This window comes from Dasypus novemcinctus, chromosome 3, assembly GCF_030445035.2.
Source record: "Dasypus novemcinctus isolate mDasNov1 chromosome 3, mDasNov1.1.hap2, whole genome shotgun sequence".
In the NCBI taxonomy this organism is placed as follows: domain Eukaryota; kingdom Metazoa; phylum Chordata; class Mammalia; order Cingulata; family Dasypodidae; genus Dasypus; species Dasypus novemcinctus.
The window spans coordinates 176,012,073-176,025,516 of NC_080675.1; the positions used below are offsets into that span (position 1 = coordinate 176,012,073).

At 53.4% G+C, this 13,444-nt stretch overlaps 1 protein-coding gene and 1 long non-coding RNA gene across 2 annotated transcripts; one reads left to right on the top strand and one right to left on the bottom strand.

Moving 5' to 3' along the window:
* Positions 1 to 404: 404 nt before the first annotated feature.
* On the bottom strand, positions 405 to 2,620 carry TLNRD1 (talin rod domain containing 1). Its single transcript, XM_004480680.2, has one exon. It carries the CDS (start codon positions 2,118 to 2,120, stop codon positions 1,032 to 1,034), a length of 1,089 nt encoding a protein of 362 aa, XP_004480737.2. The 5' UTR covers positions 2,121 to 2,620; the 3' UTR covers positions 405 to 1,031.
* A 795-nt stretch (positions 2,621 to 3,415) lies between these two features.
* Positions 3,416 to 13,339, top strand: LOC131278066 (uncharacterized). The gene is made up of 3 exons (XR_009185242.2): positions 3,416 to 3,723; positions 5,442 to 10,852; positions 13,112 to 13,339. It is a non-coding gene; the product is annotated as an uncharacterized lncRNA (long non-coding RNA).
* The last annotated feature ends 105 nt before the right edge of the window (positions 13,340 to 13,444 follow it).

Sequence of the window (13,444 nt, forward strand, 5' to 3'; positions counted from 1 at the left end):
TTAGAAAGAGCCTTAATCTGAAAGAGACGGGCAGAATGCAAATCAGATTTCATCAGCCTAAACCACTGTTCACTGACAGGAAGACAAGGGAGACAAAGGGCGCTAAATTACACTCCACACAGAAAAACAGGCGCCAGGCAGAACCCCTACCAGCCTGGTCGCCAGCACCTGGCACAATCCAGCCGCGGTTGTGTCACCTGCCTTTACAAGGGGAATGCTACACAGCCCTCTCTTCCCAGGGCTACCCTGAGGAAAATCTCGCAGTCAAAGTAGAAAGGGTTGAAAATGGAGGGGGGGGGGACCACTTCACTGCTACTCAAGGCGCGGAAAAGTCCCCTTCCACAGATGCCATGCAGCATGCAAAATGACAATCACGGAAAATCAACAATAATTGCAAAAAGCCATCTGAGAAACATAACATTTTAATAGATGAAATAAATACTCCAGTACATGCAAGGTAAAAACTTGACACTGGGGAAAAAAAACACTCTTTATAGCGTAAATTAAAAATAAACCACACACTCACAGTAGCTTTCCCCCCATTTGCGAATCACATGGCAAAGTCATACTCTTTCCACACCAAGTATACCCCTAACCCCAAACGACTGCTTAAAAAAATAAAGACATACAAAAAAGGTAGCTACATCCATGTCTAAGGAGTGAAAATTGAGGTAACCTTTTCAATTAAGGAAAAAAAAAAAAGTCAGAAAAAGAAATGAACCCATGACCTCCTTCCTGCCCAATGACTACGTTTTGGCTGAGAGATTCCGGAAGACGGACCGAGGTGGGGCGGGACATGAGATGGGGGGGCCAGCGCAGCCACACCTCTCCCATCTGCCCGCCCTCCTGGGAGCCGGCAGGTGGGCACCCGGGCCCTCCCAGGGTCCTGCCTCTTGGCCGACTCTTCTCGAGCATTGAGCACGGGGGAAGGGGGCTTCACCTATGATTTCTTTGGTATAAATGGAGAAGGGCAGAGAATAAGTATCTTCCTTTAGTCTGGGGGTGGGCGAAGGGGGATGGGGAAGGGGGTGCTAATTCACAGAATTGGAATTCACTGGCGGTAAAGTCCTGGGCGAAGACCTCTCCCTTAAAGCCTGAGATAGCAGGGTGCAGCCTTCAGACACGGCGCAGGCCGAGTTCCTCAGCCTCTCCCTGTGGTCCGACATCTTGGCGCCCCCGTCGGGGTGCTGCGCCAGATCCCTGAGGCACTGGGTCAGGAGCACGCAGGCCGACACCACGCTCATGGCCCCGCCCAGGATGGCGGTCTGCACCGCCTTGCCCTCGGCGCTGACGGCTGCCGCGCGCCCCAGGAACTGCGGCTCGGTGGCGAAGCCCACCAGCGCGCTCACGGCCTGCACCAGGGGCCCGCTGAAGAGCGCGCAGCGGCTGCGCGCCAGCTCGCTGGGCACGGCCTTGACCTCGCGCACGCAGGCCAGCAGCGCCGACGCGCTCGTGCTCATGCACTTGACGCCCAGCTTGAACTGCTCGCGCGAAAAGCGGTCCCGCGACTTGTCGCTGGCCAGGGCGCACGCGTCGGTCAGGAACTTGAGGTTGCGCGACAGGCCCTGCGACACCTCCAGGAGCAGCTGCGGCGTCAGGTCGGCCAGCGGGGTGGCCCGCAGCAGCGCGCAGCCCTGTTCCACCTCGTGGCGGCAGCGAGTCACGCGATAGCGGTCCACCAGGCCCGGCTGGGCCGGCTGCGCGCCCGGCGTGGCCACGGCCGCCAGGTAGGCCGCGTGGGCGGAGTACTCGGTCAGCGACACCACCAGGTCGCCCAGCTCCACCAGGCTGTCCCCCGCTTCCCCGAATCGGCCCATGTTGAGCTGGCTCTGCACGTCGTGGGTGAGGATGGAGAGTCCCTTGGTGCGCGCGATGATGGTGTCCCGGCACTGCTCGAAGGACTCGGCGCCGGCACAGGAGGCGGCAGGGCCCTCGAAGAGCACGGGCCGCGCCTCGCTCGACAGCAGCAGCAGGTCGGCCACCAGCTGCATCTTGCCCTTGCAGTGGTCGCACACCGCCACCAGCCTTTTCCGGGGCTGCGAGCTGGCCCCGCCGACGGCGCTGGCCAGAGCCGGAGAAGCCGCCTCGCCGGTGGGCTTCCCAGCGCTGCCGCTAGCCATCGCGCCCGGGGGGCACTGGCATGCCGCTGCGGAGTCCACTGCCACTGCCGCCGCCCCCGCGGCCGTCGCGACTGAGCTGGCCCAGGCCGCGGTGCTTTCCCCGCACCATCATGCCATCCACCGCCGCGGGCAGAGGGCACGGGGCTGCGGCGGCCGGAGCCCGGGCGGCGCGGGCGGCGGGCCACGAAACGCAGGCGGCTCTTCGGGTGGCGGGGAGAGGCTGCGGCGTGGGGCCTCCTGGAGGGCTCGCAGGAACCATGAACCGGGACGGAGCAAACTCACAGTCCGCGCTGCCGGCCGCCGGGCTGCCAGGAAAGTCCCCTCTGCTGCGCCGCCGCCGCCGCCGCCGCCTCCTTCCTGGGCATGGCCCGGCCGCCGGGGCGGAGAGGGCGGGACGGGGAAGCTGGGAGTTGTCCTTCCTTCCTTCCTTCCTTTCTTTGAAATCACAATCCCTTCCTCGGGGCGGCGCGCGGGGGCGGCCCGGGCGCGCTCCGCTGTCAGCTGCGCGCTCGATGGCACCTGGGGCGCGGCGGCGCACGTGGGCTTCAGGCGCCCGGAGCCCGGGCGGCCGTGGCCCGCGCCGGCGGCCGCCCCGGGCGCATCCCCCGCCGCCCGCGCTCGGGCAGCGGCGGCAGCGGCCGCGGGGCCGAGGGTGGGGCTGGCGCGGCGGCGCGGAGCGGCGGCGGGGAGCCCGCCCCGGGGGCGCGCCGCGGCCGCCCGATCGCCACGCCCGGGCGGCCCCCCGGCCCGCCGGCTCAGAGCGCGCGGCCCGCGGCCCCGGCGGCACGCCCTCCCGGCCCGCGCGCCCCGCCGCCCGCCGCCGGCTGCGGGCGCGAGTCCATGCCCGGCGCCTCCTGCTCTCGGGCCGGCCGCAGCGGAGCTCCCCCGCGGCCCCGGGCCCGGCGCATCGGCCGCCCCCGCGCGCGTCCCCCCGCGGCCCCACCGACTCAGACGGGCCCCGCCGCGCCGCGGCCGCCCGCTCCGGCCATCCGCGGCCGCCACCAACTTCCGAGCGAGCGCGGAGCAACTGAAAGGAAGGGCGGGGGCCGAGCCGCACGCCGGAGAGCCCCGCTTCCTCCCCACGCGCCCGCGGGAGCCCGCCCGCGCCGCCCCCCCTCGCCCCCGGGCCCGCCGCCCCGCGCCGCCCCGCGCCGCCCCGCAGCCTATAGAAATCTTTTGTGTGGCGTCACCGCCTTTCGTTTAAACCCCGCTTCCTCCTCTCGCCCGGCCGCCCGCCCCTGCGCCGCCGCTCCCGGATGCTTGCGCGATGCGCTGCTCCTCCCCCGGGAAGCCGGGGGGCTGCGGGAGGGCGCCGCCGCCCCGCGCGGGCGCCGCGGGCTGCCACCCGGCCGGCGCCGGCGGGGGACCCGGCTTTCCCCGGCGGGCCCCGGCCCAGGGCCTTTGGGGGCGCCGAGAGGAGGGAGGCCTGGCCCGGGCCAGGGGCTCTGCGCACAGCCGGGGCCGATCGGGGCGCCGCTAGGCTGACGTCAGCGCTTAGCCAGCCCCGGGGGCTCGAGCCTTCCTCCCCCCAAGCGAGCCACTCGGAACGGCGACCTGTTTCCTGGCGAGGAGCGCGGGGGGCGCTCGGGACCAGCGCCCGGCGGTGAGCCGGGATCCAGTGAGCTGGCTTTGCCCCTGCCCTTTGTTGTGTGTGACCCAATCCACCGTGGGTTTAGGAGGGACTGGGGGGGGGGGCGGGTAGTGGGAACCGTTTTAAAAAGGAAAGCAATGGCCTTGGGGTCCGAAAAGTGGAACTAGATGGTTTCCACTTGCTCCCTTGAACTAAACAGTAATACCGTAGTTAGTTGGAGCACGGGTTTTGACGCAGCCTTCCCTGGGGTCAGTATTTCCCCGGCCATTTATGAGTTGGTGACCTCGTGCAACTTATCTCTCCGGGTATCCATTTTCTCATCTCTAAATACTGGGCACTGGCCGCTGGCGTTCTTGCCTCGTGAATTGTAGCTGTTTTAACTATTAGCCTTGATGGCATAATTTGCCCTTGCGTGACCTCTGATTTTTCATCCACGTGGTGGAATAAGTGTCCACTGTTAAATAAGAAACAGCCTTTGGAGATAAGCTTGATATTCCCATTTTAAGGATAAAGAAGCTGATGCTGGAATGCCTCTGGGGGACTACCTAGGGTCAGGAAGACAGCGGTGGCTGGTTGAGGAGTCCACCCCCACTTCCAGACTCTTCTTTGTTTCACCCACACCCTGTCACTCAGAAAGTGGTTGAAACACCTGGGCTCCCTCCAGCAGCGTGCCTGTCTAGGTGGCCAGCCCAGCACAGGCTGGGTGTGCTCAGTCAGTGGAAATGTTTGTTTTGCTATTCCTTCCCAGGACCCAGGTCACTTTTTTTCAGCCAGTTACTGTAAATGTTACTTGTAACTAGGATGACTCTGCATTCATCATGCATCCTGTAACAGTTTTGAGAGTGAAGGGCAAGAGATGCTATTAATAAATTAACCAGGGACAACAGGAACAAACCTGGACCTCTAGTCACCCTACTTAGAGCTGAAAGTGCCCTTCGAGATCTTCTAGAATCTAGATGAACCCGTGCATTTTGCAAAGAGAGCCTTAGAAAACTGACGTCTTCCTAAACAAGCAGCAATTCTGCAGGTTTAATACATTTTATTTTTCTGCAAAGGAAAAAGTTGGATACGGCAAACCCTTTCCATGGTAACCCAGGATTAGCACCTTAGTCCTTAGCTCAAAAACTTACTTTGAAAAGTCAAACCCTTCCCTCTATGCCTAGTTTACTCATGAAACTGCTTTAGGGTCAGGGGATTTTTCCAAAGCCATGTCGTGCTTCTGGGGTTCTTTTTTTCTTTCCTTCCGTAATGGTGTCGGTTTTATTGCTGGAAGCCTTGTAGGTTACACATAGGCTGTCCCACTCCATGGAGTGAGTGTGGTTTTGCTTTTAAAATTAAAATCGGGATTGTTTCCTTGGCCCTCCCTGTTTCACTTTTCAGTAGGACGGCTCCTCCAGAACTGCTTCTCCTCGGACGTCTTCCGCTTTCCTTTCCTTTCTGCCCTGGTTCACTCATTCCAGACACTGGGCCCCTACTGTGCACCAGGCCCCAAGATCTCTACCCTGGAGGAGGAGAGTTCAGGGAGCAGGTCATACTTACAAACAAGTAATTACCATCTCCATCGGTATAGTGAGAAGCACAGCCGAGCTGGTACTGCTCACGAACTATCCAGCTGCTATTAGGCAGTCGTGAATCAAATGTCAGTCCAAGCGCGCAGCTCCTCCCAGGCGGAGGCAAGGAAAAGCCAGTCGGTAATCCTGTGCTTCTCCCTTACCCTCCTTGTGTTCCAGCTGGGGTAGCCTCCGCCGGCCTAGGCCCCTGAATGACCCTGTGGAGCCGACCCTCGCCTGCCCTGCTTTGGATGTACTGTGAGCCAAAAGTAAACTTGTTGTTTGAAGCCCCTGAGACTTAGGTTGCTAGTGCAGCATATTTCAGTCTAACCTGGCTACTGAAGGAGGGCTCTTTGGGCCTGCCCCTCTTTGTGGAGAAAGGGTTTTGTGTTTTTTTCCTGTGGAAAGCTTCATCCATTACCTCTTCTAACCCCCTTTCAAAACTCATATAAAATGGGAGCCAAAGGTACTATGCAAAGGGGTTTTCATTAAAATGGAAATTGAATGAGAGAAGAAAGCTGGAAATGTGTAGGCTGAAGAGTGGGGAGAAGGAGTGGCGAGCAGACACAAGGTACTGGGACCCTGCAGAAAATGGCTTGACCAGGAGAGGGTTTGTTTTGTCTCCTCAGTGCCTCGCTCAGTGCCAGTACTTAGTGGGCCCTTGATAGATATTTATGGAATGAATGAGGAAGAGCCAAGCAGAGAACTGACTGAGGATTTGGCAGGAAAGGTGGGACTGACAGAGGTTCTGGCAGGCAGGATTGGGGAAACACCCTTTCCCTCTCCTTACCACCTGGACTTCAGGAAGCTCCAAGAGAACCGTACGTGCGTTTCTTTTTTTCTTCCTTTTTTTAGGGGGTAATGGGGATTGAACCCAGGACCTTATACATGGGAAGCAGACGCTCAAACCACTGAGCTAGACCCCTGCTTCCGTGCACTCTGGGTTTTGATATCCCACTTTCAAGACCTCTGGGATGCCACTTAATGGACCAACAGCCAAGCTACGTTCTGTCCACAGTGCCACCTGCTGGTCCCTAAGGAGCATTCTCTGCCCTCATGTATCTTAAAATTGTGTCCCTCGCCTCCCAGACGGGCTGATTCGATCTCAAGTAATCTTCCTTACACATATTCAAGCACCCCCCTCTTATCTTCCTTTCAAGATTTCTTCTAACAGAGAGGAATATATACCTGGAAAGTTCATGCCTAACTCTCCTTTCCCGATCACTCCTCCCCATAGGATGAGCACTTGATGTTCGCTGGGCTGAAGGTCCCTAGGGAGCACGGTCGCTGAGTATAGAGGTCGCTGTCCTTACGCAGCCTGTGCTCTTGCTCTTGGTATTTTGTTCCATACCTAAGAACACCTGGGCAGGACCTTGCCCATCACTTCCACCCTCCCCCACCTTGTACCCCCCTGCCATGCTCCCTCTGTTCACCTGAACGCAGGTGTGTGACGGAGGCCTGTCCGTGGGCATACCTGAACATTCCTGTTCCAAGAGCTCGGAAATCTGGAATTTTCTCCCCTGTAGTTGACCAGAGAGCCCTGCGTGCAGGTAAAGGGTATTTGCATAAATTAATAAAATCAGTACCCCATTTGTCCACTGGCTGTGATCTTTGGATGCATTCTGGGTATATTTTCCAGATTCCTGAGGGGGAGAAAAAGTGAGTACCAAGATTCAGGTCTCCCAGACTAACACAGCCGTGCTCTGATAGCTCTCGTGGTGCCTGACTCATGATTTAGTGATCAGTAAATACAGATCCGCTAAACTCATTGCTTCCTCACGCGGAACCTCCCTGCCTCCCCCAGCCCACCCCCGGTAGGCTCGGGCAATTCTGTTCCTTGCTTCCTTGTGCTATGTACATGCCTTCTGCATGGTCCTTGGCATTCTGAAGTGTCACTTTGGCATAATTCTGTCCCCGCAACCCTCTCATCTCCTTAAGAGCAGAAACATGCCTGGTCATCAATGAATGCTTGTAGAATTAATGAACTAAGGAGGGGAGCGAATGTAGCTCAGGTGGTTGAGCACCTGCTTCCCATCTGCAAGGTCCTGGGTTTGATCCCTGGTACTTCCTAAAAACAAATAACACAAACCAATGAAAACACCAGCCCTCATTAGGGAGTGGGTATAGTTCAGTGAGCTGTATCCCCAGTACTTCCTAAAAATAAATCAAGTTCAATTTTTAAAATTAATTTAATTTTTTAAGTCTCTGCAAGAAAGATGTCCTCGTATTTTAATTTTTTAAACAAATCAATTTTATTGATACATATTAATAAAGTATACAGTTCATCCAAAGTGTACGATCAGTAGTATTTGGTATAATAGTTGTGCATTCACCACTTCAATATTAGAGTATTTTCATTATTTCAGTAATAAAAAAATGGGTAATCAAGCAAGAAAATGCTTCACCTCTCAAACACATAGCTATTCCTGCCTATTGCACAATTCTTTATTCAGCAGTACTGAGTTGTAGTCATACCATATGATCTATCAAAAGTGTAAAATCAGTGGCTTTTATTTTTATTTTTATTTTATTTTATTTCTCTCCCCTTCCCCCCCCAGTTGTCTGCTCTCTGTGTCCATTCACTGTGTGCTCTTCTGTGACCACTTCCATCCTTATCAGTGGCACTGGGAATCTGTGTTTCTTTTGTTGCGTGTCATCTCGTTGCGTCAGCTCTCTGTGTGGCGCCATTCCTGGGCAGGCTGCACTTTCTTTTGCGCTGGGCAGCTCTCCTTACGGGGCGCACTCCTCGCGCATGGGGCTCCCCTATGTGGGGGACACCCCTGCGTGGCAGGGCACTCCTTATGTGCATCAGCACTGCGCATGGGCCAGCTCTGCACGGGTCAAGGAGGCCCGGGGTTTGAACCCTGGACCTCCCATGTGGTAGGCGGACGCCCTATCCATTGGGCCAAGTCTGCTTCCCTCAATGGCTTTTAATATAATCAAAATGTGCATTCATCACCAGAAAAAATTGTAGAACCATTTCATTACTCCAAAAAGGAAAACTCCACACTCCTGAGCAGTCAGTCCTTCCCCAGTCCTACATAACTATGAATCTAATTTCATCTTTATAAATTTATATTATGGAATCATTCCATATGGATACTTTGTGTCTGGTTTCTTTCACTGAGCATAATGTGGGTTTTTTTGGTCTGATATTGCCATCTTGTAGTATTAACATACATTTGTTCAGTTTTTTTTTTTAAAGATTTATTTATTTATCCCCCCCGCCCCATTGTCTGTTCTCTGTGTCTATTTGCTGCGTCTTCTTTGTCCGCTTCTGTTGTTGTCAGTGGCATCTCCATGTATGCGGCACCATTCCTGGGCAGGCTGCATTTTCTTTCACGCTGGGCGGCTCTCCTTACAGGGTGCACTCCTTGCACATGGGGCTCCCCTACATGGGGGACACCCCTGCGTGGCAGGGCACTCCTTGCGCGCATCAGCACTGCACATGGGCAAGCTCCACACAGGTCAAGGAGGCCCGGGGTTTGAACCATGGACCTCCCATGTGGTAGGCGGACGCCCTAACCACTGGGCCAAGTCCACCACCCCATTTGTTCAGTTTCAAAGAAAAACAGGTCTTACATATGCAATTTTACCCATAGTCATATTTCACTTGCAGTTTTCCTATGCTCTACAGTCCCATGTTACGTTTTTCAGCTTTCCTTTTAGTAACATACATGACCTTAAACTTTCTCTTTCAACCCCTGCCATACCCACATGATATTAATCGTGCTGCTAGTTACAAACACTCTGTTGGGCTGGCAGCCTTTTATTGAACCAAGATCCAGCCACCTGCAACTTTTACTCAGTAGTGGACAGAAAATCCTGGGAATGCCTGACCCTGTGGCTCCTCTGGAAGCGTGAGCCTCCACAGGGCATGGCCGTGTGTGCCCGTGAGCTACAGCTCCCATTTCCACGACAGAAGGGTCGGACCGAGGCCTGCTGGCTGGGCAAGTGCGCCTGCTCCATTTCTCTTCCCACTTGTTTGGGGGACTCCAAGGATGTGATTATTTGGAAGCAGAGACTGAGTTCTCCTGGTGTAACTGGCTCATCTCCGGCTGCGTATCCCTGTTGCAAGTCCTCTCTTTTCCTCTTGGAGGATTCAGAGCTCAACCCCAAATTTTCAAGGCAAATGCCGTCTTGCAGATGCTTAGAAGTAACTAAGGTATTATTGTGAATTTCAGGTGAAATGAGACTCTTGGTGGAGGTGAGGGCATCCACCAACCTTTTGTGGCCATTCCCAACCTTTTGTGGCCATCAGAATGTGTATGTATGTCTCTCCTTTTTAAAATGCAACTGATACAGGTTTGGTATAGAGAAAGAGGAAAAACGGTTAAAAGATTAAAATAATTTTAAATCCACCATTTAGACATGACCATTATATACTGGCAGCCATTTTCCTATGCACAGATATATATATATCTATTTAATTTTAATACTATTTTGCAACCTTTTATCATTTAATAAAACGACATTAATATCTTTAATATCAACAAATGGGTATCTGGGATATCTCATTCTATTTACTGATTGCATTGTCTTCCATTGTGTGAGTGGGCTGCAGTTGAAATCTGTAAGTTAGATTTTACAGTCTACTATTGTTGAACATGTAGGCTGAGTCTTATTTCCCACTGTTATGGAGAGTGCTGCATAGGATTGTTACAGTGGAGAAATGAAGAAATACATGGAAAGCACTCAGAAGAGTGTCCACCACATAGTAAGTGCTCAATATTATAATCATCACCATTATTTTCATGGTCTATTCTTCAGAATCAATTTTTAGAAGTAGAATTGCTAATCAAAGATTATGCACAGTTTTCTATATTTTCATCCAGAAAAATTCTACCCCAGAATGCTTATTTGCTTAGCCTTGCCAACCTAGTATATTCCTTATTTTTACTGATAGGGAAAAATTTATGTCTGTTTGAATGTGTATGTCCTTGATATGTAATGAGAATATGCACCTTTACCACGTGTGAAGTGGCCATTTGTATTTTTCTGTTCGGGGATTACCTCTTCATGCCTTTCATCTTTTTCTTACTGATTTGTAAGATACTTTTGCGTATGCCACGTGGCAATTTTCCTCCCAATGTGCTGCTTTCCCTTTAGCTTTTTTTCTGGGTGGCATTTAACAAACCCAAGTTTTAATTTTGTTTGATTATACCAGTCTCCTGATATCGATGTATGTTCACAAGTAATGGACCAGGAATGGGCACGTGCTGCAGGCCGAGCCAATCACATTCTCTCCCAGAAATTCAGAACTGCCATCCAAAGACAGCCAGCGTAGTGGCTCCATGGGAGCGAATTTAGGGGCATGTAGAACCCAGGAGGTATGCAGTGATCCAATACTCGCCGCGTGTTGGGTTAAAAAGCAGCAAATGGTGTTTGCCTCCCCACCCCACCCCAGCAGGGGCCTCCAGAATCCTGCTCTACCCTTCCGGACGGCCTCAGCTCTGAGTAGGTGGTGACTGTGCCACTCCAGCTCTTCAATAGGTTGACTGTCATCCCTGCCTGACAATAAATATTGCTGGAAATTCTCATGAAGAGGCTTCCCCCTTCTGTTGTGGAGTGACACAGCCGGCTGAACCCAGGTTAGAACACTAATTCCACCCGAGATTCGGTTTTCCCATCTGCAGCTACAGAGCCACCCGAGCTCGGGTCAGTCCTGAACGCCAGAGCTTTTCCTTTAGGCCCTGACACGTGATCTTTAGCTCCTGTCCTCTCTTCTCCAGCCCTCCTCACTGCCTCGGACCCGGCCAGCCTCTGCCGTCCTCCCGCTGAGTGCTCCTGGCTCCAGCCTCTTTCCCTTTCAGTCGCTCCCCCGCAAGGCTCCCACTTGAACTCCCCGAGGTGCCTCCCTGATGAACCTGGAGGGTGTATGGGGGAAGAAAGGCACATCGTGCAGCCAACACACTGGGCTCCCCTTCCTGCCCTGCCTCTTCCCTTGCTGTGTGACCTCGGGCGAATTATGTCATTGCAGAGGCTTCCTCCTGTTTAAACTAGGGTTATTATCATCATAGGGGAAAGCTTGCGGGCCCTGACCCCTGTCACCACCCTGTACTTACTGTGTACTGTTTATCTCCTCCGCTACACTGCAAGATCCCGGAGAGCAGGGAGCTTGCTAGGGCGGCCTTCACCTGCCCACCGTGCCCCGCCCGGGTCTAGGACGGTAGTGGACCCTTAGTAAATACATTCTCACACAGTTGAACTGAATCAGGTTCCAAACACCAAAGTAAGTGGTGAAAAGGCAATCAATCCAGATGTTTACACATCTGTGGATTCTAGGCTGAGCTGATTTTCTCCTTGGATGAAAGTCAGTGGCCCTGGGTTTTGCTTTTTTTTTTTTTTTTTTTTTTAACCCAATCCCAGCAATTTCTGTGAAACCCTAAATAACTTCTACTCTTTACCGCTAGGTAGTGTTGACGGGACCCAGAGCAGATGAACTGGAGTCCACACCCCATGGTCAGAGCAGGTTTATTAAGGCCAGCAGAAGGACAGGCGTTGGGGTGTCTCAAATCTGCCTTCCCCAAACCACAGGGAGCAGACGTTTTTGTGGATCCAAACGGGAGAGTAGAGTGGTTACCATCACAATGGCAAGTGTACCCAAGGGTGAGCCCAGGTCTGAAAAGACCCTGAATGAAGGTTCAGCGTAGATTACCATCCCAATAGTAAGTATACACAAGGGATGGAAACCACAGACAGGGGCAGACCTGTTCAGAATGACCTCCTTGATAGCAGGTCTGGGCTAAACCCAGCCCGTTTCAGCAATTTCTGATATCCTTTTGCTAGTTTAGAATATAGAGGCATCTATGCAATCATTCTGTAATCCTGATTATTTCATTCTTAACTTTTAGTTACAGTTTCAGGCTTCGTTTTCCCTTCCAAACAAATTGGGCACTTTTGCCTATCAACTAAGTAACTAAAATGACTTTTAATGTTAGATTTTAAAGGACAGGGCTACTCCAATCAAGACCCCGGTGTTTGCAGAAACCAAAGCGGGGCTGGATGCCAAGTGCTGCGGCTCACTGTGGCCCAAACTCCAGCACTTTTGCACCTTCCTCTGGCAACGGGCAAAGTGAAGGGCCAGGGTGACCCCTCCCGACAGAGCACATGATCCACCACAGCTGTGCGTGTTTTCTAGCATGACTGCACCCGGACAGCGCTCCAAGCCACTGGGTGGGGCAGTGCGCCCTAGGGAGAAAGCTTATGACATTTCCCCTCTGCTTTCAGAAAAGAAAAAGCCCTCTTTTCCTGCTGAGCTGTTTCTGCTCTATGTCAGTAGGAAAGTCACAGCATATGTACATCCAGACGCAAGGATGGAGGGGGAGGGTGGCGCCACCACCACCACGGGAGAGAAAGTACCCTGCAGGGCTCCTGAGAGTGACGGTGAGCCAGACATGGTCAGTCACTTGTCTCCTCACTCTCCACTTTCCTCTTCTTGATTCATAACAATCCCAGTTTGGGGGAGCGCGTGTAGCTCAGTGGTTGGGTGCGTGCTTCCCATATACGAGGGCCTGGGTTCAATCCCCCGGACCTCCTAGGAGGGCTAGTGCTGTGTAGACTGTCCAAGAAGGCTGCTTAAGAGAAACTGACTTTTGAGCCCAGGGGTCTAGAACCCGGCTCTGTGGACTCTGGCCCCATTCCTGCCTTGTTCTCAGGTCTGCGTCAACATCTTGGGCCTTGGTTCTGTGTTGGAAGAGATGTTATAAAAGGCGAAAGCTGAGATGTGGGGGAAAATACAAGGCCTTCTGGTCCCATCCCCCTCCCTCCCTCCCCACGGAAAAGAAAGAAAAATGGACTCCACTGAAAGGTGTGCTCCATTTGGCCACCTTTCCTTCCTCCTTCCTCAGCTTGAATGTGACCTTGATGGCTGGAGCTCCAGGAGCCACCTGGGAACTCACGGTGACTTTGAGGATGCAAGCGGCAGGCCGGGATGATGGGACAGGATGAGAGGGAGGGTGGGTGCCAGGTGACCAAGATACACCTTGCCAGCCCTAGATGCTTAGCTTCCAACTGCTTTTGTGAAAGAAAAATCAAGCCACCAACAAAAATATTAAAAATACAGCTTTTGATCCTATTTAAGCCACTTTTTCGGGTGTGGTTTCCTATTTCATGCAGTGTATTAATACTATCCGAACAAGGCATGCATAAAAAGGTTTATTACTGCTTTCTTTTTGGTAATA

What these genes read in the sequence shown, in the direction of transcription:
- TLNRD1 (XM_004480680.2), bottom strand. Translation starts at nt 2,120, where the DNA reads ATGGCTAGCGGCAGCGCTGGGAAGCCCACCGGCGAGGCGGCTTCTCCG.